The 19,702-nt window shown below is 32.2% G+C and overlaps 3 protein-coding genes across 4 annotated transcripts; all 3 read left to right on the top strand.

Annotated features, from left to right (window-relative positions):
• The first annotated feature begins 335 nt into the window (after window positions 1-335).
• Window positions 336-9,152, top strand: LOC107912140 (PH, RCC1 and FYVE domains-containing protein 1). 2 transcript variants are annotated; one of them, XM_016840208.2, is made up of 9 exons: window positions 336-609; window positions 994-1,152; window positions 1,528-1,614; window positions 2,817-2,906; window positions 3,382-3,462; window positions 4,197-4,385; window positions 4,466-6,493; window positions 7,053-7,199; window positions 8,492-9,152. In XM_016840208.2, exons 2-9 carry the CDS (start codon window positions 1,105-1,107, stop codon window positions 8,543-8,545), a joined length of 2,724 nt encoding a protein of 907 aa, XP_016695697.2. In that variant the 5' UTR covers window positions 336-609; window positions 994-1,104; the 3' UTR covers window positions 8,546-9,152. The 2 variants fall into 2 exon arrangements, with proteins under 2 accessions (XP_016695697.2, XP_016695696.2); XM_016840207.2 differs by having other exon boundaries at window positions 924-1,152.
• Window positions 9,153-9,949: 797 nt separating this feature from the next.
• Window positions 9,950-11,325, top strand: LOC107912142 (40S ribosomal protein S9-2). The gene is made up of 3 exons (XM_016840212.2): window positions 9,950-10,138; window positions 10,442-10,823; window positions 11,001-11,325. Exons 1-3 carry the CDS (start codon window positions 10,111-10,113, stop codon window positions 11,182-11,184), a joined length of 594 nt encoding a protein of 197 aa, XP_016695701.1. The 5' UTR covers window positions 9,950-10,110; the 3' UTR covers window positions 11,185-11,325.
• A 394-nt stretch (window positions 11,326-11,719) lies between these two features.
• LOC121209619 (pectinesterase 3) lies at window positions 11,720-12,852 on the top strand. The gene has a single exon (XM_041080574.1). The coding sequence runs from the start codon at window positions 12,024-12,026 to the stop codon at window positions 12,744-12,746; it is 723 nt and encodes a 240-aa protein (XP_040936508.1). The 5' UTR covers window positions 11,720-12,023; the 3' UTR covers window positions 12,747-12,852.
• The last annotated feature ends 6,850 nt before the right edge of the window (window positions 12,853-19,702 follow it).

Raw genomic sequence — 19,702 nt, 5'->3', positions numbered from 1 at the left:
GTCAATGTAAAGGACGTGAGTTCGAGTGCATTGAAATGCATTATACTTTTATATATGGGTTGAAGAGGGATTACAAATAGTTTTAGGTATTATATAAAAAAAACATATATATATTATATGTATAATCATCCGAGAAAAAAAAGTATAGTCATATTTAAGAAAAAAATTATAATTAAATTATTACGAATTTGATAAAAAATACATAAAATATGAAAATCCTTCTCAAAATAATACTTTAAGTTAATTACCTAAAATAGTATTTAAAAACCAATTCTTCATATAAAATAATAATTAAAAAAAACAGTTAGAACAGTTAACCTCGGAGGAGGGAAAATAAAATGTAGCAAAAACAAAGCTGGCGCTAATTTCCTTCCCTTCAATGCTCTTGTTTCTCATGTATATAATTTTTTTTTAATTTGAAAGAAAAAGAAAAGAAAGTAATCAAATCTTTTAATGCCGCTTGATTCGTTAGTGTTTTTCTTTTTTTGCTCATCATGGTTGATTTGTTTGTGATCCTTGATTCTAAAGTTTAAGATTTAAATCCAATTTTGATTCGTCAAATTTATTGGCCTTTTAATTGCCGATTTGTGGATGTTAATTCGTATTCAGGTAACTATTTTTCGATTGAATTCTCATTTTTATTCAAGCTTAATGATGCATGATCTAATAGTTTATGCTGATTGAGTGAAATTTGAAAAAACAGTGAACGAATTTCGGATGCTTAATTTCATTTGATACAGAAAATTGAAAGAAAATTTAATTATTAGGGTTGAGATTGCATCCGATTTATTTGTTTCTTTTGATGTGATTGCTTCAAATGCAGGTAAGACCAATAGAATAGATGTTGTGGTTCGGGATTTTTACAATTTATTACAATGCTTTTGGAAAATGATAGTGTCTCTAACTCAGTATTTTTGAGATAGGTTATTCTCATGAGGATACTCTCATTTGAGGCTTTCTCATAATGTAATAGTATGAACTGCATTCTGGTAGGAGACTCAAGGAAAGGTTTTATATGGGGCGGATACGGGGATTATTCTTTCGATATTTTCTAGGAGTTAGCTGTTGTTCTATGCAAGGGTCGGACTTGATATCTTCAGGTGAATGGCTGACCTCCAAAGGAATCGTCTTTCTGATAGGGAGCATGAACAGGTATTCCTTCTTTTCTCACTACTTAACCTCTTTCTCGGCTTTTGTACATGAATCTTCTTTGATGTCAACTTGGTCCGAGTAATGAACTTTACAGCTATGAACTGTTGTAGAAAATTTGGTTTTAGGTCGATTCAGCAGTATGTGATATACAGCATTGACAGGAATCAGAATAGCCTTTTAATGTAGAATATTTTCTCTTCCAAGAATGATATTATAGGTGTTATAGGCTGAGTTACATGTCTTCAGATGATCTTTAGTTCATGCCATTGTCTTCTTTTTTCTCTAGTTAAGAAGGTTGTCTCTTTGGAACTGAAAATAAAAAGGTTCTCTTCATGCTAATTAGAATATGTCATACTTTTGCGCCCTTTTCTGCAGGCCATTTCAACCCTTAAGAAAGGAATGTATCTGCTGAAGTATGGGCGATGGGGGAAGCCTAAATTTTGTCCATTTCGACTTTCAAATGTATGTTGCCTTGAATATCATACCATTAATTACTATTACTTTCCTTTGCTTAGAGTTTTCCATACTAAAATTGAAGTGGATATCACGTCACCCTGAAAATACTTAGTTACGAATTTTCCAGAAAATACTTCTTTTAATTTTCTTTTAAAGGGAATGTAATACAATAAGCAATGAATTAGTGATCATCAATATGCCATGCCATCTAAAGAGATGTAGCCCGCCTAGAAGTACCCTCTATCAAAGACCTTTTAAGTATGAGTAGATTGCGATCAGTTCATCTCCAAACCTAAAAAAAATTGCTCTTATGATTTTTCTTATACGAATTAAGTTATTTTCTAAATGAAAGATCAATAATAGATTTTGGGGCTATCATGGCTGGATTGTCCCATTGGGGATCTAAATATAACTTTTTCCTTAGGTTTCTCAACTGGAGTGAGACTCCATGTGCACATCTGCTTGAATCTGGTCCTTGTCTGCTTCTTTAAGCCTTGAACGATTTTCATTAAATTAGATGTCAGATAATCATTACCTCTTTCGAGCTCATATAAGAAGGTAAAAACCCAAAAATGAAACTGATAGAATCAAGGAAGATTGCCATATCTAGCAACATTGTGATGGCGTTCTCTTAATCTGTGGAGCCTCAGAAAGATAATATTGCTTCTTGAGTGTCTGAATTCATGTGAATACAACCCAAAATATTTTTTCATGAAATGCTAGTGACTTTAACCTCTTTATTAATCTCATTTATTCTATTTCAGTTTGTATCATGAGAAGTTTAAGGATTACGTAAAGAACTGACAATGAATTAAAATTTTGTTAAGTTCAAAGGTTGGCAGAGAATCCAACTTTATGCCATTGTGTGCAATTCACTTGCTCTATACTTGGGATAGCTTTTGTTCTATATAATGTGAAACTGGACACTACTAGCAGTAATTGGAGCAAAAGAACTAATAGATATAACAAATTTTAAATATACGAGTTAAGTTAGATTGTTAGGAGGTTGTAAAACTAACACGTGGAACAATAGTGGATAGCAGTTTGATTTGTCAGTCTGTGAGGTTTTCCATCTCTATGTCTTTGTTAAAGCAAATATTGCTCTGTGAACTGAACGAGCTGTGCAAATCCAAGGAACCTTGGGCACAGAATTACAAATTGTTCAGTTAGGGTGATTATATTGATTTAAGATCATTTTTGCATGCCAGGATGAGAAATCGCTGATTTGGATTTCTGACAAAGCAGAGAAACAACTCAAACTAAGCCAAGTTTCAAGGATTGTATCAGGACAGCGTACTGTAAGTCTATATCTGTCAATGCCTTGTGCGGTGAACAGTAACTTTTAGGTTCTCAATTTTAGCACATAATTTACCTAATCATGACAGTGTTTAATAAATAGTCACGTACTAAACAAAAAGAGTTTTAATATATTCCTAAAATATCATAAAAATTTATGGAAAAAAAAGACAATTGAAGCTACTGACTCTTTAGGAGCATCTAACCAATTACACATTTTGCATGAAGGAATATCTTTTAATGCCTTGTGCTGTACTTTTAGTGGATATAGAACAAGTTTAGGAGCTCCTAAAATCTAACAGATCCTATTTTGATATATATATATTTCATTATTGTAATCTGAGACATGTGGCTTATTTTCTTGAAATTCATTTGTTTAGACTAGTCTATGGAACAAAAAGGTGAAAAGAAAAAAAAGACTAGAGCAGTCTCAGCAAGAGGCAAAAGTCACAAAAGCTTTTCTGCATGGTTTTGCAGGCCGTGTTCCAGCGTAGCCCTCAGCCTGATAAAGAACATCAATCATTTTCTCTTATTTACAACAACGGATCCTTGGATTTGGTTCGTATTCTTTCTTGCTTTTGACCGTTAACAAACATCCTCCTTTTAACTACAATTGCACTGTTTCTCAAATTTCCATTTCATTCTGTACCATCCAATACATTATACATGCATAGAAAGTGCATATTCATCCCATTCAAGCATTCTATATGTATTATTGTAGGCTCATAGCAATCTTGTTTTGAACCTAAGAATTTTAAGATTTTATTTTCTGAATTTCTCTCTTGTTATTACTCTTCTTGTTATGGTTTTTGGAATTCGCAGTTTCACTGCTGAATAGTTTAATATAATAGCAGTGTCGACTCAAGGCCTGTATAAAACGTCAACCATTCTGTATCTTGTTTCTTGGCCCTCTTTCCCAAGCCATGGTTAGGATTGTGTGTAGAGAGTTTAGTTTCTTGCTTTTTTATTCCTTTCCTTACCTTTTCTACTAGTAAGGACCAGAGGAAATTGTTGCTGTATTTTGCTAGCAGTTCAAGACTTCTAGAATTGTAAATTCTCGTTCACTTAGATTCGGGAATGATCATTAATTCCTTTCCTTTACCTTTCTTGTTTTTATGGTTGGGAGAATATAAGAAGAAACTTCTCATGTTCATTGATTTAAAATTAGAACTCATCCAATTATTTTCTTTTTAATATAACATATAGTTTGGTTTTGAACATTGAGTATTTGTTACCAAAATCTGAATCCCAATACATAAAAACCAACTCTAATTAATGGATAATGTTAATAGATATGCAAGGACAGAGATGAAGCTGAGAGCTGGTTTACTGCTCTTAGGGTCTTAATTTCAGAAGGTGACAGCAGCAGGCGAAAAAGTGATGCAACAAGTGACAATACATCAACAGAAAGTCAATGTAGCTGTACTCAAAGAAATTCCATATCTAATGCGTCATCTGCAAGCAGTGACATTGTCAATAAGGTTTCCTACTATAGAGTGCCAGAAAATCCAATCATTTTCTGTTTTCTTTATTATATCTTTCCATCTTTTTCTTATTGTAGGATCCCAGAGATATCCAAATTGTTTCACTCCCGCATGAGAGCTCTCCACAGCGTAGACTGGGAAAAGCTTTTTCGGAGGTCTTAGCATACACTAGTATAATAAATAGCTTAACTCAGAAGGAGACAGTTGCCAAGCATTACAGTTCAGAATCATTGGGGGGGTTAGAGATCTCCTCTGTTTTTGATTCATTTAGAAGTAGTTTATCCAGTCGAGTGAGTTCATCCAGCCACAGATCTTCTTTGGAGGATTTTAATGCATTAGGTGGTGTTTTTATCTGGGGAGAAGGAACTGCTGACGGACTGCTTGGCGGCAGTCACAAAACTCAAACTGCTGTTACCAGAATAGATGCACTTTCACCCAAGGCTCTTGAATCAACAGTGCTTCTGGATGCTCACAATATTTCTTGTGGGTATAAGCATGCTGTTTTAGTCACAAAACAGGGGCAGATCTTTAGTTGGGGTGAAGGAAGTGGTGGCAGGCTTGGGCATGGAGTTGAAGCTGATGTTTCTCAACCGAGGCTCATTGGTGCTCTTAGTGGGTCAGCTATTGGATTAGTTGCCTGTGGGGAATTTCATACTTGTGCTGTAACACTTTCAGGGGACCTTTATACCTGGGGTGATGGTTGTCATAATCTTGGTCTTCTAGGGCACGGAACTGAAGTTAGTAAGTGGATTCCTAAAATGGTAAGAGGTGATATTGAAGGTATGCGTGTGTCATATATCTCTTGTGGAGCTTGGCATACCGCTGCTGTTACATCGACAGGTAAATTATTTACATTTGGAGATGGAGCTTTTGGAGCTCTAGGCCATGGGGACCGTAGTAGCACAAGTTTACCTAGAGAAGTTCATGCTCTTAGAGGGCTACGAACGGTGAGGGCATCTTGTGGAGTTTGGCACACTGCTGCGGTTGTGGAAATGCCTCCTGAGTTATCTGGTGAGTTTTCATCTGGAAAGCTGGTCACCTGGGGTGATGGGGAGAAATGGCAGCTTGGACATGGTGATAAAGAACCCAGATTAGTTCCTTCTTTGGTAGCACTGTCAGACACTACAAACTTTTCCCAAGTGGCTTGTGGCTACAGTATTACTGTTGCTCTAACTGACACTGGGAAGGTCTATTTCATGGGGAGTGATGATCGTGGAAACCTTGGGAGCTCTGGATGTAGCAAGACTCCGACTTGCGTCAAAGGCAATATCAAAAACAGCCGAATTGAAGAGATAGCATGTGGTTCTTATCATATTGCTGTTCGTAGTTCGGATGCCAAGATTTACACCTGGGGAAAAGGTGCAAATGGTCAATTAGGTCATGGAGACAATGAAGACAGAAATATTCCCACTCTTGTTGAAGCTTTGAAAAACAAACAAGCAATGAGAGTGGTATGTGGCTCAAACTTCACTGCTGCCATTTGTCTTCATGACTGGGCACTAGGTGCCGATCATTTAAACTGTTCTGGGTGTCGAAATCCATTTACTTTCATCAGAAAGCGCCATAATTGTTACAACTGCGGGCTAGCCTTTTGTAAACTTTGTAGCAGTAAGAAATCTCTAAAAGCTGCTTTGGCTCCTAAGAAGAACAAGCCTTGTCGGGTCTGTGATGATTGTTTTTCCAAATTAAGTTGGAAAAAGGAGTCTCGATCAGCTCTTGAATCCGCTAAGAATTCAAGGGAAGTCATACATCTGAATGGTAATGAGTTACCAGACAAAGATATTATAAACCGAGCATCTTTTCCTAAACTAGCCAGGCTTCCGTCCTTTGATTCATTCAGGAGCCGCAATTGCAACCATGATAGAGGAGTATTTAAGTCGCAGTGTTACCCAAGCTTTTTATTAGGAAATTCTACGAGAAAATCAACTTCTGGTTTAAGAATTGTTTCTCGAGGATCATCCCCTCCTTCAAGGAAGTCAAGTCCAGTTTCTTCTTTTACAAGAAATTCAATCCATACTGATCTTGCAAATCCAGAATTACTTCTTGATGACTCAAAGCACTCAGTTGAGAGCCTAACTCAAGAGATAAGTTTATTAAGAACACAGGTAATTATAATGATAGATTAAGATACAAACTACAACTTATATTTGTGAATTATATGCGAAAAAAGCATATCAAAGGAGATATGGTGATTAATTATGTGCGTGCATGAATTTTTTGTTCATTTATCATTCCCTTACATATAGGGTCACCACTTTTATCCTTGATTTCTATTTATATATTTTATTCCATAAAGTAATTTCTCGGAACGCGCTCTCCTTTTCCTATTGTGAACTTTGATTCTTAATTTAGGAGTGCAGTGCCCATTCTAGACTCATTGTTTGTTTCTGTACTTAAATATCTTAAAGACATTCATCAGTTGCTAAAAAGAATTCTACTGTCAGAAAATAAAAATGAGGCATGGTACTAAACTATTGGTAATCAATAGACACCCTGCATAGGCTGCAGACATTCCTATGAGCTGAAAACATGGCAATTTGATTCAATATGAACCAAGGAGTGTCACTTACATATCTCGCAATTTATGTCAGGATGTTCTTCCATGCTCATGACAGGATACTATAGGTGCTGTGTAAATTATGATGGTAATAATATGGCTTTCAGGTTGAGGATCTTACTGCCAAATCTCAAGTCCTAGAAGCAAAACTCGAAAGAACATCAAAGCGGTGGAAAGAGGCAATGGCTGCAGCAAGTGAGGAAGCTGAAAAGAACAAAGCTTCAAAGGAAATAATCAGATCTCTAACAGCGCAGGTAAAAAAAAAAAAATCTAGGTTTTGCTATTGTACAGATATATGAGCTTTAAACTGGACATAAGTTTATAGTTAAAAACCCAATCTTGAATTGAACTTGTTCACTTATTTAAGGCATAGTTGGTCAAAGGTTGGGAATAGAAATATGGAAGAAAGCTATGTTACTCAGACTCGAGTAAGATATGAGTATGTGGCTAACATTGGTACATGAGTGTTGGACATGGATACTCAAATGAAGAATAAGAGCAACATAGAAGAAAGTAAATGGAGAAACCATAGGATTCCATAGTACCAGAACACGTACAAAGAATTCTATTATATCAAAGAAGTGGCATTAGCATGAAGGAACTTGGCACATTTGTTAGTAACGAGATACTTAGTCTCTTAATAATCTTTATGAACCGTGCATGGAAATCTACATGCACAGACCTTACAACTGTTTTCTTCTGATATGTGGATTTTATTTACGCAACTATTGCCTTCTCAAAACCCTCGTAATAGAAGCTTTTATTTTAGGTTAGTAATACACACTATGCATATATAACCACTCAAATGCTTAATTTGGAGAGGTTTCCGAGGAAAAAGATCATTTATGAGCTAAAACAATAAGAGCAGCAGGGAGGCCTCCACATAAGGTTTTGTTACGTGACTTGGCGTAGGATCTAGTCACAGCCAAGTCACAGGTCTAGACGAGAAAGAATTCTTGTTTTGACTTATGGGTACTCAAAAGACAGATTTGTCCTTGACTGAACCCCCTCAAAATAAGATTTCTTTTTGATAGAATAATTGCTTGTCACTTTATTTCATATTAGCACCCTTTTATAGATTATTAATAACAAAGAAAAGAGTCCTAATAGAATTCTTAATAGAATTTATGAAGGAAATATAAACCTAATATAATAGAAAAAATAAATAAAACTAAAACTCTTAATAAAACCTGATATAATAAATAAAACTAAAATTTCTATTGCAATAAAAGCGTCCATATATCAGGTTCTTATGGACACTTGTGCATCCATGTAGTGTTCAAGTGTTTTGTGGTATTATAATTTTGTTTAAAATATTTTATAGTTATATAAATTTTGATACGCTAGTAATTCATAGTAATTCATATTATATAAATTGAGACATTCATGTATCCCTATTATTTTTTTCTATGTGGTGTGTTGCTAGGAATGAAAAAATGAAACAGAACAGAATTATGATGGAGAAGTGCTATGATTTAGTATTTTTACCATTATTTCTATCCAACATAATACTACAATGGATTTGGTTAATGGTATTCTTTGACAGTTGAATCAAGGGCGTGGAAAAGGACCTGAACAATCAACTTTACCTAGGAACTGAGAGAGTTTCGGCTGCTGAACTAACGTTCTTGTTCAGATTCCAGAGTCCAGCCAATCTCCGAACACAAAGCCCTTTCAACATGACTAGAATCTCGAGTGTGACAGGTTCGTACGGATATCACGGCATGGCCGAATAAACAGCAAAAAAGAGATTGGAGGACAAGTATTGGATAGTAAAATGCAGAACAGTTGGTTTTGAATACACGGGAGAGGATGCATTGCCCTGAAAACCTACAGTTGCAAGGGCAAAAATCCAGCCCCACTAGCATAGGATATACAGCTGATGCCTTGTGATACGAAGTTGATGAAGAGAACATAGAAACTTCATATGTTTGATACATTTGATGAAGAATGTACTGACGTCCATTCCCATGTTGAATGCATATACAAAGCTAGTTCCACTTGGATAGCAAGCCATGCATTGCAACGATTTTTGCTTGATTTTCGAACTATTCTTTTTGGAGGTCTTTGGTGTTGTCTTTTATATACATTGAAATTTTCACTTTTTTTAAAATGCTTTTTTTTTATTTTTTATAATTAAATTGAGTTCTTAAATTGGACGAAAGAGATGGAACACTTCAGAGGAAAGAAAAGTGAATTTTTTTATTTTAAAAAACACAATTTATGTGGTATTCCTTCTTGTAATATTTTATTTTATTATAATTAAAAATTGAAATAATAATATTAATTTTATTATTAAAATAATAATTCGACTTGATTGAATTAGTATGAATCTTGTTTGAGTAAATTGAATTTAATAGATATGACGATTAAGCTCTAGACAAATCTATTTGGAGTAGCACTAGAAAAAAAGAAAGGGTATTATTTGGTTTTTGAAATTATTTTTTGTTTTTATTTTTTGGTACATGTTCATTTTATAATTAATGTTCAAGGTTCGTGGTTGCCCTTCGTAATAATATCGTTTTTAAAGTTTGACTTTTTTTATTTTCATTTTAAAGAAATGATTCATTTTCTATTTTTTATAAATTGAAAAACAAATTTCATAAATGAAATAAAATTTGTTTTCGATAATAAAAATATAAAAAAAAGTTTAGTATACTATTTTCTTATAATAAAAACATAAGAAATAAAATAAAAATTACTATATTATATAATTAAAATTTAGGTAAGATATTTTAATATTTAAAATTTGCTAAAAAATAAATTTGTTTGCATTTGAATGAATTTAAATTAGTGCCAATTTATTTACTTAAATTTAAAGTTAAAAATATTTTCTTAATTTTAAAAAACATTTTAAGTAAAAGCGTCGCAGACAATATCCTTTTTAAAAAAAATTCACATATTTTTAATAAAAATTTCCAATATATTCTCATTTTTATCGTAAAGATGATTTAAACACAAAATTTGGGCTTTTTAACTCTTTAGTCTTTATTTGGGCCTAAGTAGCTCAAATCCCTTTGTTTAGCAATAGCAAATTTTCAGTTCTAAGGCATTATCTTATTTTTTAGGGTTTGCTTTATAAAACCCATTTGCAACCCTACCGTTGGTTGATGAAAGCAGCAAAGTCACTGTGTTAAAGAGAAACGGCGCCTCCGCCCAACAACAATGGTTCACGTCTCCTTTTACCGCAACTGTAAGCTCTCACAACCCCTTTTTTTCTATGACAAATATTTCTTTTAAGTTTGATCTGCTCTGGTATTTTCCATAGGTCTTATGTTAATCTTTTTTGCCAAATGCATTGTTGGGTTTTCTTGTTTTGATGAAATAGGAATTGGGTTTTTGTTTGTTTGTGATTTTAGTTAGATTAGCAAAGTAAATTGAGGGGTTGAGTGGATGAAGATATAGGGTTTCTTAGGTGGTTGTGATTTGTTTGGGTAAATGATTTTTAGGATTATGATTTTGTTCCTCGCTATGTGAAATTATGAATGATAAACAGATGGGAAGACATTTAAGAAGCCTCGTCGTCCTTATGAAAAGGAACGATTGGATGCTGAGTTGAGGCTGGTGGGAGAGTACGGGCTGCGATGCAAGAGGGAACTCTGGAGAGTTCAGTATGCTTTAAGCCGAATCAGAAATGCTGCTAGGGATCTATTGACCCTCGATGAGAAGAACCCGCGTCGGATCTTTGAGGGTGAAGCTCTTCTTCGCAGGATGAATCGATACGGACTCTTGGATGAGAGCCAGAACAAGCTTGATTATGTATTGGCGTTGACGGTGGAGAACTTCCTCGAACGTCGTCTTCAAACTCTTGTGTTCAAGACTGGTATGGCTAAATCTATCCACCATGCCCGAGTTCTCATCAGGCAGAGGCATATCAGGTATTGATCTTTACTTGCAAAATATAGGTTGTTTATTACATCATAACATATAGGAAACACTCGCACCCAAGTTCAGTAACGTAGTTGTTTGGTGTCTGACATTGGGATCATGTATGACTGGCATAATTATCATTTTGCCTATCGATACTCAACTCGGTTTCTTCTGGTTGTGTACAGGGTTGGAAGGCAGGTAGTCAACATTCCATCATTCATGGTGAGGGTTGATTCACAAAAGCACATTGATTTCTCGCTGACTAGTCCGTTTGGCGGTGGACGTCCTGGAAGAGTGAAGAGAAAGAACCAAAGGGCAGCTGCCAAGAAGGCTGCTGGTGGAGATGGAGATGAAGAAGATGAAGAGTAAGGTGATTGGGGTTTTTGATCTTTTTTTACTTTTACATGATTTAGAAAAATGATATCTTGGTGTTTATTTTGGATTGATAATATTTTTGGACATTGTTAGAATTTTGTTTAGTTTCCAAGAAAATGAGTTTACTTTTCTTTATTATTTTTTTCCTGATGAAATTACCTTCAGTTTAATAAAAGCTTTATATTACATTTTAAGGGAGAATCCATTAGAGTGAAGGTTGATTATAGTTGAATAGAAACTAGTGTTTAATATTTGGTTCATAAATTGAAAAATTATAATTATTAAAATCGAGTTTAAATTAATTTTTATTTATTATATCATTAAAAAATTATATCTTTTTTAAATATTAGTAAAACTATCTTTAACAATAAAAATAGATAAATCAAATCGATGGAAAAAAGTGATTGCAAAGTTCAAAGCCTGGCGGAAATGTACACGGATTAGTTTGTAAACCGCACAGCAGCTGCCTGCTGGAATAAAATCCGCGTCCTTGGAAAAGTCAATGCAATAATAAGGGCTAATATACTAGTTGGTACCTAAGATTGGTTTTAATGTTAAACTTAGTACTTGAAAGTTTAACTCAAGTACTTAGCTAAAAAAATTCAGGTATCAAAGTGAATAATAAAATCAATTTAGATACCCATTAGGAAAATAATCTCCAGTATCAAATTGACTACAAAATTTTATTTTAACCTTAAATCATAAAAATTGGAAAAGTTTGCTTCACATACTTTTTCCTGCAAGTCTCCCCATCCACCGCATCTCTCCTCACACGATACCTTAAAATCAAAACCCCCAAAACCCGTTAACCTATTCGACGATTCAACTCAACAATGGAATCCGTTAACTTCTTCAAAGGCTATGGCAAACTAAGCCACCTCGAAAGCCAAAACCCTCGCCCAAGATCTGCCTCAGCCGCCATCACCATCTCTGCTTTCCTCCTCTTCACTTTAGTCATCGGCTTCACCCTTGCTGCCTTGTTGCTGCAACCCATCAATGACAAAGATCCCACCGACTCGGCCTCCGCCTCTTCTTTATCTTCCAACTTGGTTGAGTCAATCAAGACCATCTGCAACGTGACTCGGTACCCTGACTCATGTTTCACCGCTCTATCTTCTCTTAACGCCTCTATAAAACCTGACCTAGAGGCCTTCCTTGACCTCTCTCTCCAAGTAGCCATCACCCATCTCTCCGACCTCTCTTCCTCATTCAAGTCCCTCAACGACCTCCACTCTCAGCCTGCTTTAAAAGACTGCTTGACCCTGTTTGATGACGCCCTGAGTCGACTCAACGACTCAGTGTCTGCCATGAAGGTGGGTACCGGGAAGGAGCTTGTGTTGACTAAGGAGAAGATCAGTGATATCCAGACTTGGATCAGTGCTGCAATGACTGATCAGGACACGTGTAATGATGGGTTAGAAGAGATGGGATGGACGGCTGCTGATGAAGTCGTAAAATCTCAAGCCCAAAGCTGTAAAGAGTCGATTAGTAATAGTTTGGCCATTGTTGCTAATATGCAGAATCTTCTACAAAAGTGTGGTCGCACTGTGCACTGAAATGTTATTTGGGTTTGAATTCCATGTATTCATGTAGAGAGGACTCTTGTTTTGTTGCTCTGTAAGGTGATCCAAAAATAAATATGTAAATTTTACGGTTTGAAAAGATTGTATGCAATCCCAAATTGTGTATTGTGTTAACAATATACCGTTTAAATAATGGTTAATAGGAATCGATTGTGAAGTACTGTTTACTGTTTCAATGTATGGGATGAAAGCCAGCAGCTGTGGAATTTTTGGTCTAAAAAAAGAAACAAAAGCAAATCCAGTATTGTGTGTGATAATGATAGCTAAAAGAGGCCTCCATGGAGATCGGTTGTTTTCATTGATATTACGTAATTCGTAGGTTTATCAATTCAGAGTAATTTATTTGATCTCTGGCAATCATCGATTTCGAGTATGGCACTGATTTTACGACTCGGATAACACCCCAAAGTCACCCACTCGTCACAAATGAAGAAACAATACCACATGGTTAAGTAGAAAAAGCAAGCGATATTTAAAAGGAAGGCTAAGAAGTTGTCCGTTCGCTGAGTGGGGTAGCGCCTGCTTGTAGCCCGAGTGGGGGCATAAAAGTGATGGGACTCTGGGTCAACTAACTGAGTCGGGTCCATTGAGGCTTCTCTCTGGCTCGCCCGTTCCAAGCAAGGAGCTGAGACACGGGTCTTGTACGAAGGTTCGAGTTTTGTGTCTCCTATAGTGGAAGGCAACGCGTGAGGCTGGTTTCACAGAGCAGCGATAACTTCCCTCTCTCTGCAGTGGAAGGATGACGGGCCGGTGCCACTTGAATCCACAATGGCTCTGTGGGTTTTCCCTAATCGGACCACCGCTTTTTGTTTTGTAAACTTAATTCAAAAAAATTATCTCTATTATTTTATTTTTACTAGATTTTACTTACATATATTTCCTAGAAATGAATGATACATGTTTTTTTAATAAAAAGTGATTGTTTCTATAATACAAATAACTATTTTACGTAAGTTATTTTCACTATTTTAAATATAAATATACAATTAATGAATATAATAATTTATGTATATTAAAATAAATTGCATAAAATATAAAAAAATGAAATTTTAATTGAGTGGTAAATTTAAAGTTTTAATAATTTAATTTGTGAAGTTCAAATCTCACCATAAAAAATATTTTTTTATTAAAATAAAAAATATTAAAATAGTTAAAATAATATAATTTATTTTAAAAACAGAAGGATATTCCCGTAATTTATTAACCGAATTGGTGACTCAATTGAGAGAGTAACACAAACTCAATAAACATTTAATAAATTGTATAGATATTATATAATGATATATTTTAAAAATGAAATATATGTTTTTTTTATAGAAAGAGTGTTTATAATTATTAAAAAAAACCTTAAATGAAGTTATTTTTAAAAATATTTTATAGTAAATTTAAAAACCAAAAATAGTCTTATAATATTATTTATTGATTTTTTAAGATTTAGTTTTTTATCAAACACAAATTTTGTACAAGTATATATAGATAAAATTCATTAAAATAGAAATAATAACTCAATAAAACTATATATTTTATTACTTTTGGTAATCGTATAATAGAATTTAATTTTAAGCATATTATATTTTATATTATTTTATCTAAAAGAATCTCAAAATTGTTATTTATATTAATTTCAAACCTTTCAAAAAATTTAAAATTTTTAATCAGACCCTCTCCGAAAATTTAATTTTAATTAAGCCTTTAATTTTTTTAAAATTTTAATAAACCCCATCAAATTTATTATTCATTCTCATCAAATCCTACAAAATTTTTAAAAATTTTAATTAAACTCCAAATATTAACCCAAAACCCATCACTATAAATTTACTCCCGACTCTATGATAAGTCACTTCGATATTTATTCCTTTGAACTGTACAATTATGAAATCAAGAGTCACGTTAAAAAAATAATAATAATTTTCGATCGTCCTCAAGGCATCATCACATTCACATCAAAGCCTCGCCCTTCACATGCATCACTAGGGTTTAGTAGATTTGTCCAAAAGCCTCAAATTTGATCTTTTCAAACGACCCTGAATTAAATCATTTCACATTACATGAAACAAAATTTCTTTTATTTAAATTTAATTATAAAATATTGTTAATATAATTATTATCACTAGCCCAAAGTTCGAATATATTTGGGCCGGATTGTAATGAGCTCGCAAGATCAGTTCGCAAGTCGAGCTCTATTTTCTGTGAGGTTACACGTGCATAAGAACTTATAAACATGTGTTAAAGTCCAAAGTATAATACATGTTTATATACATAAAATTTACCTAACATGTCATGTCAATAAACAGTACTCATATAATATAAATATACAGATGTCACTATCGGAAGGAGAAAAAGAAAAATGCTCAACAAATATATAAAAAAATTATATATTAAATAAATAATAAATTTAAATAGGTTAAAATTTACATCCTCCTAGTTATATATTTACAACTGGAGATTTAAATATAAAAAATATTGGGAGATTTAAATATAAAAAATTATATATTAAATAAATATTGGGAGAATATTCTTTCCATTGCGCTGCTTTCATGTTTGAATGTTTCATGATGTGGTGTGGCTAGAAATTCTCAGCCGTAGAAAATTTCCAACTGTTATATTGATGAGTTTGAATTTAAATATATACTTTGATATTGATTTTAATCCCATTATTACATCACTTAATTTTATTACTATTACCTTGAGATCTTGGCACCTAAAAAATTTAAAAATTATATGTTTAGTTCCTCTAAATTAATAAAATTATTAAAAATATAAGATAAAATTATATTGACTCCTTAAAAATTCTTTTTAACTCCTTAAAATTATACAATTTTAAATTAATAAATAATAAAATTATGTTTTGATCTCAAAATTTTACAATTAAATTTTAACCTTAAATTTTTTTATTAACTTCTAACTATAATAATTAATCGGTTTATTACCATTATTTTTAATCTCATAAAAAACGAATGTATAGTTGAAGGGTAGGGGCCGTGCACAAATTTTGATTTGGAACATAAATTAGGCGACGTGGGATCGTCCCTGACAGCAACTAAGAGATCCACTGACATGCACATGGACATGGGTTAAAATGCACAACAACTACCTAGAGAACTGATGGCAGAGGTACTGTTTATATAGCTGGGGCTTTCCTTATAGGCTTCATAATTTGTCAATATTGTGTGTACTGCATCTATGTTGTGGTGAAAAGGGGGAAAAATAGGTTGAACGTACGTCACATTGAGAAATTAATTCATATGGGTATCACATACCATTTAGATTTGTTTATAGGTTTGGCTAGATTGATTTTTTTACGTAATGATAAATTTAATTTTAGCGTTTATATTTTGTGCTAATTTGATTTTTAATTTTAATTTTTAATAGGAATAATGATTAAAATATTAATTTTTTAATAATATCGACATGGAAACTTGCGTGGTAGTTTATGTGTATTTTATGTTAATATGACATTACTTATTCTATATGTAAATGTGGATTACCATATAGGCTGTCATGTTTAAAATTTTAACGTTTTAGCCAATATTTGTAATTGTATTGTGCTTGTTACACTTCAAAAACAACAACAAAAATTCATTCTTTTTAAAAAATTGAGGCTAAAATTTATCTCTTTTTAAAAGGTCGAAGGTCAAATTTAACTAAATAATAATAATAAAGGCCAAATTGGTGAAATATGCAAACGTTATGGGTCAATTTGTCATTATGCTTTTTTTTTAATTTCTTTCTACTCATGCTCATATTATTTTGTTGTTATGTTGTAATTTAAATTGGATTTAATTTGTAAAATCATTGTTTTTTTATACAAATGTTTAGAATTATTCATAACTTCTCTCCATTGTTGTAAAACTATTGTTAAATACTCAATTCAAAAGACCTGCTTTTATTTAGAAGTGTTGATTGTTCGACTACCTAACTTATATATGATATCAATGTCATACATATTTGTTTAAGTCTGATTTAACTTGAAATACGAGTCATGAATTTTATCTAAACATGTTCATATTTCAAATGACTAATCTAAACTAGTTTAAGTTAACCTATGTTTTCTTTCTCAAAATATAATTATATAATTTAATATTTAATAATTATATATATATATCCTTTATTACCATTATATTTTCTCTTTAATTAAATTTTAAGCATAAATAACTTATATATTTTTTAATATTTACGTTATCTACAATATATTTTATTTTCATATTTATGAATTACAACATATGTAAAAGAAAATTACAAATATTATAAACTTGAAAATAAGTTATCGAATTATTTTTTTATCAACTAATTTTTTAAAACTAATCTTTTTTATCAAAAACTTTCACAAATCTCTCCAAATTTCGAATAATCTTTTAGGAAAAAGATCTAATTGTATAATTTTTAATTGAGGGCTGAGTTAGAAATGATAATTTCTAAACATATATATTATTAATATTAGGGTAAATATCATAAGATATCCTCAAATATGACTTAAATTTTAAATTAATCTTTAAACTTTACAATATTTCTCAAAATATGAATGTCTTAACAATCAGATCATGTGGTTAGCTTAGTCAATGCTTTGTGCATTAAGGTGTATTGGTGTGTTAAGACATAATTGAAATCACTCTCCTACGAAGACTTTTTCATTGAAAGTACAATCGCGCAATTTGAACAATAATAATAGTTTGCTTACAATAATTTAACTCTAAAATAAGTTCTTCTATGAACAAGATACATGCTTTTTAGATCTCATAAATAAAACAATAACTTTTTTTAGGGCTTATGTTTGGGGTTTGTTACTGCCCCTCCTAATAATGTCATCTGCAAGGTTGAAATATGTGTTCTCTAATTGAGGGTACAATAATATGACTTACCATTGCACCCAACACTTAATTGATGTATCTCTAACTCTTTTGATTACTTTTTTAACTTAATAAAACAAATCATTTAATTCAACTTAATAAAATCGAAATAAAATAACAAAAAACAAATACCTTCACCTTCAGGGGCGAAGCCAGGGGCTGGCAGGGGCCCTGGCCCCCTTAAACTGTAAAATTACTATTTAGGCCCTTATAATTTTTTTAAAAAAATTTAAATTAGTAAAGGTAAAATTGTACTTTGGCCCCCCTAAAATTATAAAAATTCGATTTAATTTTTTACAAATTATAAAGATATAGACTATAAAAAATTAAAATTTCATCCGATCCCTCTAAAAAATTGTTCTGGCTTCGCCCCTATTCACCTTATAAATTTCTAAATAACCCTAATCTCTTCAAATAAAAAATTTCAATCACATTAAAAGCTTTCCAACTATCATTACTTAACTTTATTTTTTCCACATTCTAACTTTAATAAAATACTACTAAAAATCTTTGTTTTAAAAAGTCCAAAAATCCCAATGAAAAGATGTGAATCAAACATAAATTGACATATCATATGCTAAGTTATAGTTGGAATTAAATTTAGCACACAGTAATAGTATCAAAATTTATTTATATTTCTGAACCTTTCATTCAAATGACTAAACAGTAGTTTAGATCCCATCATATCTAGAGTAGATTTTGGTGGACCAACTTGTAATTTTTTATTTTTCTTAGAAAGCAAAATTAATGTGTAAATATACTAGGGTAAAATTCCATATACAATAGAGACCGCACAGAGGAAAAAAAAGGGACAGTTCCGCAGCCACAAATAAGCAGACAAAGGTACCAATTAGGTAAAACGTAAACATCTGTACTTTCTATAAATTTAAAACCTGTTTGGTAATGTGAATATCCCACCCAACATGCATCTTTTAATTTTCTAGCTATTCTCTATTAGGTATCACTTTTAGCACTCCCTTTTTAGGTTTATCATTATTGTTTATTTATAATCGTATTTATCACATTTACTAGTCCATTTTGATTTCCTCTTAATTTATATTAAAATAATTTTCACATACTCAAATATTTAAATATTATTTTAATTTTTTATCATATTTATTTCGTGCAGTGGCAGAATCAAGGGAAGGTAGGAGCTCTGGCAACCCCTACAATAATTTTTTTTTATTTAGACCCTTTATATATATACATATAGAATCCAAAATAAAACCCAATTAAATTTGATATAATTTGATTTTAAGAAAAAAAAATTAAAATATTTTACCCGTTTAGCATTCCTTTTACTGCGGAAAATTGCTTTTAAACTGCAAGTTTGTAGGGCACGAAGGGCAGTTTTCAACGACTTAATTAGTAGGGGCCTTCACCGTATATGACAAATGATATACTGTTAGAGTATGTGACTACGTGTGAAAGGAACAGTGCTTTTGTTATGAATGTTTTTATCATGCTCTAATTATATTTCATCCTTCCACTTCAAAATTTTGAGAAATTAGTCCCTTTAATTTATTAGAATTCAGTATTTATACTTTACAGAATTAATGATGTTAAAATTCTGGTTAAAATATGTCATAAGTCCCTGTACTCTTCACAAATTTGAAATTAGTCTCTATATTTTTATTTCTAAGAATTTAGTTCCTCCACTTTTCATGTTTCAAAATTCAGGTCTAGCAATTAACACTTTTAAAATTATTTCGTTAAATTCAGGTTCATTACAATGTCATTTTTTTAGTCGCATGGCTACCAAGTGAGTATTTTTATTCCAAAATGTCACACCAACAAATTTAGCAATATTAAAAATTGGACTTGAATTTTGAAATCTAAAAAGTAGAGGGATTAAATTTCTAGAAATAAAAGTATAAGGACTAAAGTCTAATTTTATGAAGAATACAAAAACTTACGACATATTTTAATCTAATTTTTTTTTGTGAAACTGCCAACATGGAGATCAACAGTTTAGCAATTTATACGTAAGGAATTAACAAAAATATGCAATTCAACAATTTATATTCAACAATCAGCAAAATCAACGATTCAAGTTCATATATTCACTAACAATTGCATTAA

Source organism: Gossypium hirsutum, chromosome A11 (genome assembly GCF_007990345.1).
Source record: "Gossypium hirsutum isolate 1008001.06 chromosome A11, Gossypium_hirsutum_v2.1, whole genome shotgun sequence".
Taxonomy (NCBI): domain Eukaryota; kingdom Viridiplantae; phylum Streptophyta; class Magnoliopsida; order Malvales; family Malvaceae; genus Gossypium; species Gossypium hirsutum.
The sequence above is the reverse complement of the archived record's forward strand: the minus strand, read 5'-3'. Positions and strand labels throughout refer to the sequence as shown.

Excerpts from the sequence above, each read along its gene's own strand:
- LOC107912140 (XM_016840208.2), top strand. The coding sequence starts at position 1,105 with ATGGCTGACCTCCAAAGGAATCGTCTTTCTGATAGGGAGCATGAACAG. Across the intron at positions 4,386-4,465 it reads GCAGTGACATTGTCAATAAG|GATCCCAGAGATATCCAAAT; the intron begins GTTTCCTACTAT and ends TTCTTATTGTAG. Across the intron at positions 6,494-7,052 it reads TAAGTTTATTAAGAACACAG|GTTGAGGATCTTACTGCCAA; the intron begins GTAATTATAATG and ends TATGGCTTTCAG.
- LOC107912142 (XM_016840212.2), top strand. The coding sequence starts at position 10,111 with ATGGTTCACGTCTCCTTTTACCGCAACT. Across the intron at positions 10,139-10,441 it reads CGTCTCCTTTTACCGCAACT|ATGGGAAGACATTTAAGAAG; the intron begins GTAAGCTCTCAC and ends AATGATAAACAG. Across the intron at positions 10,824-11,000 it reads ATCAGGCAGAGGCATATCAG|GGTTGGAAGGCAGGTAGTCA; the intron begins GTATTGATCTTT and ends GGTTGTGTACAG.
- LOC121209619 (XM_041080574.1), top strand. The coding sequence starts at position 12,024 with ATGGAATCCGTTAACTTCTTCAAAGGCTATGGCAAACTAAGCCACCTC.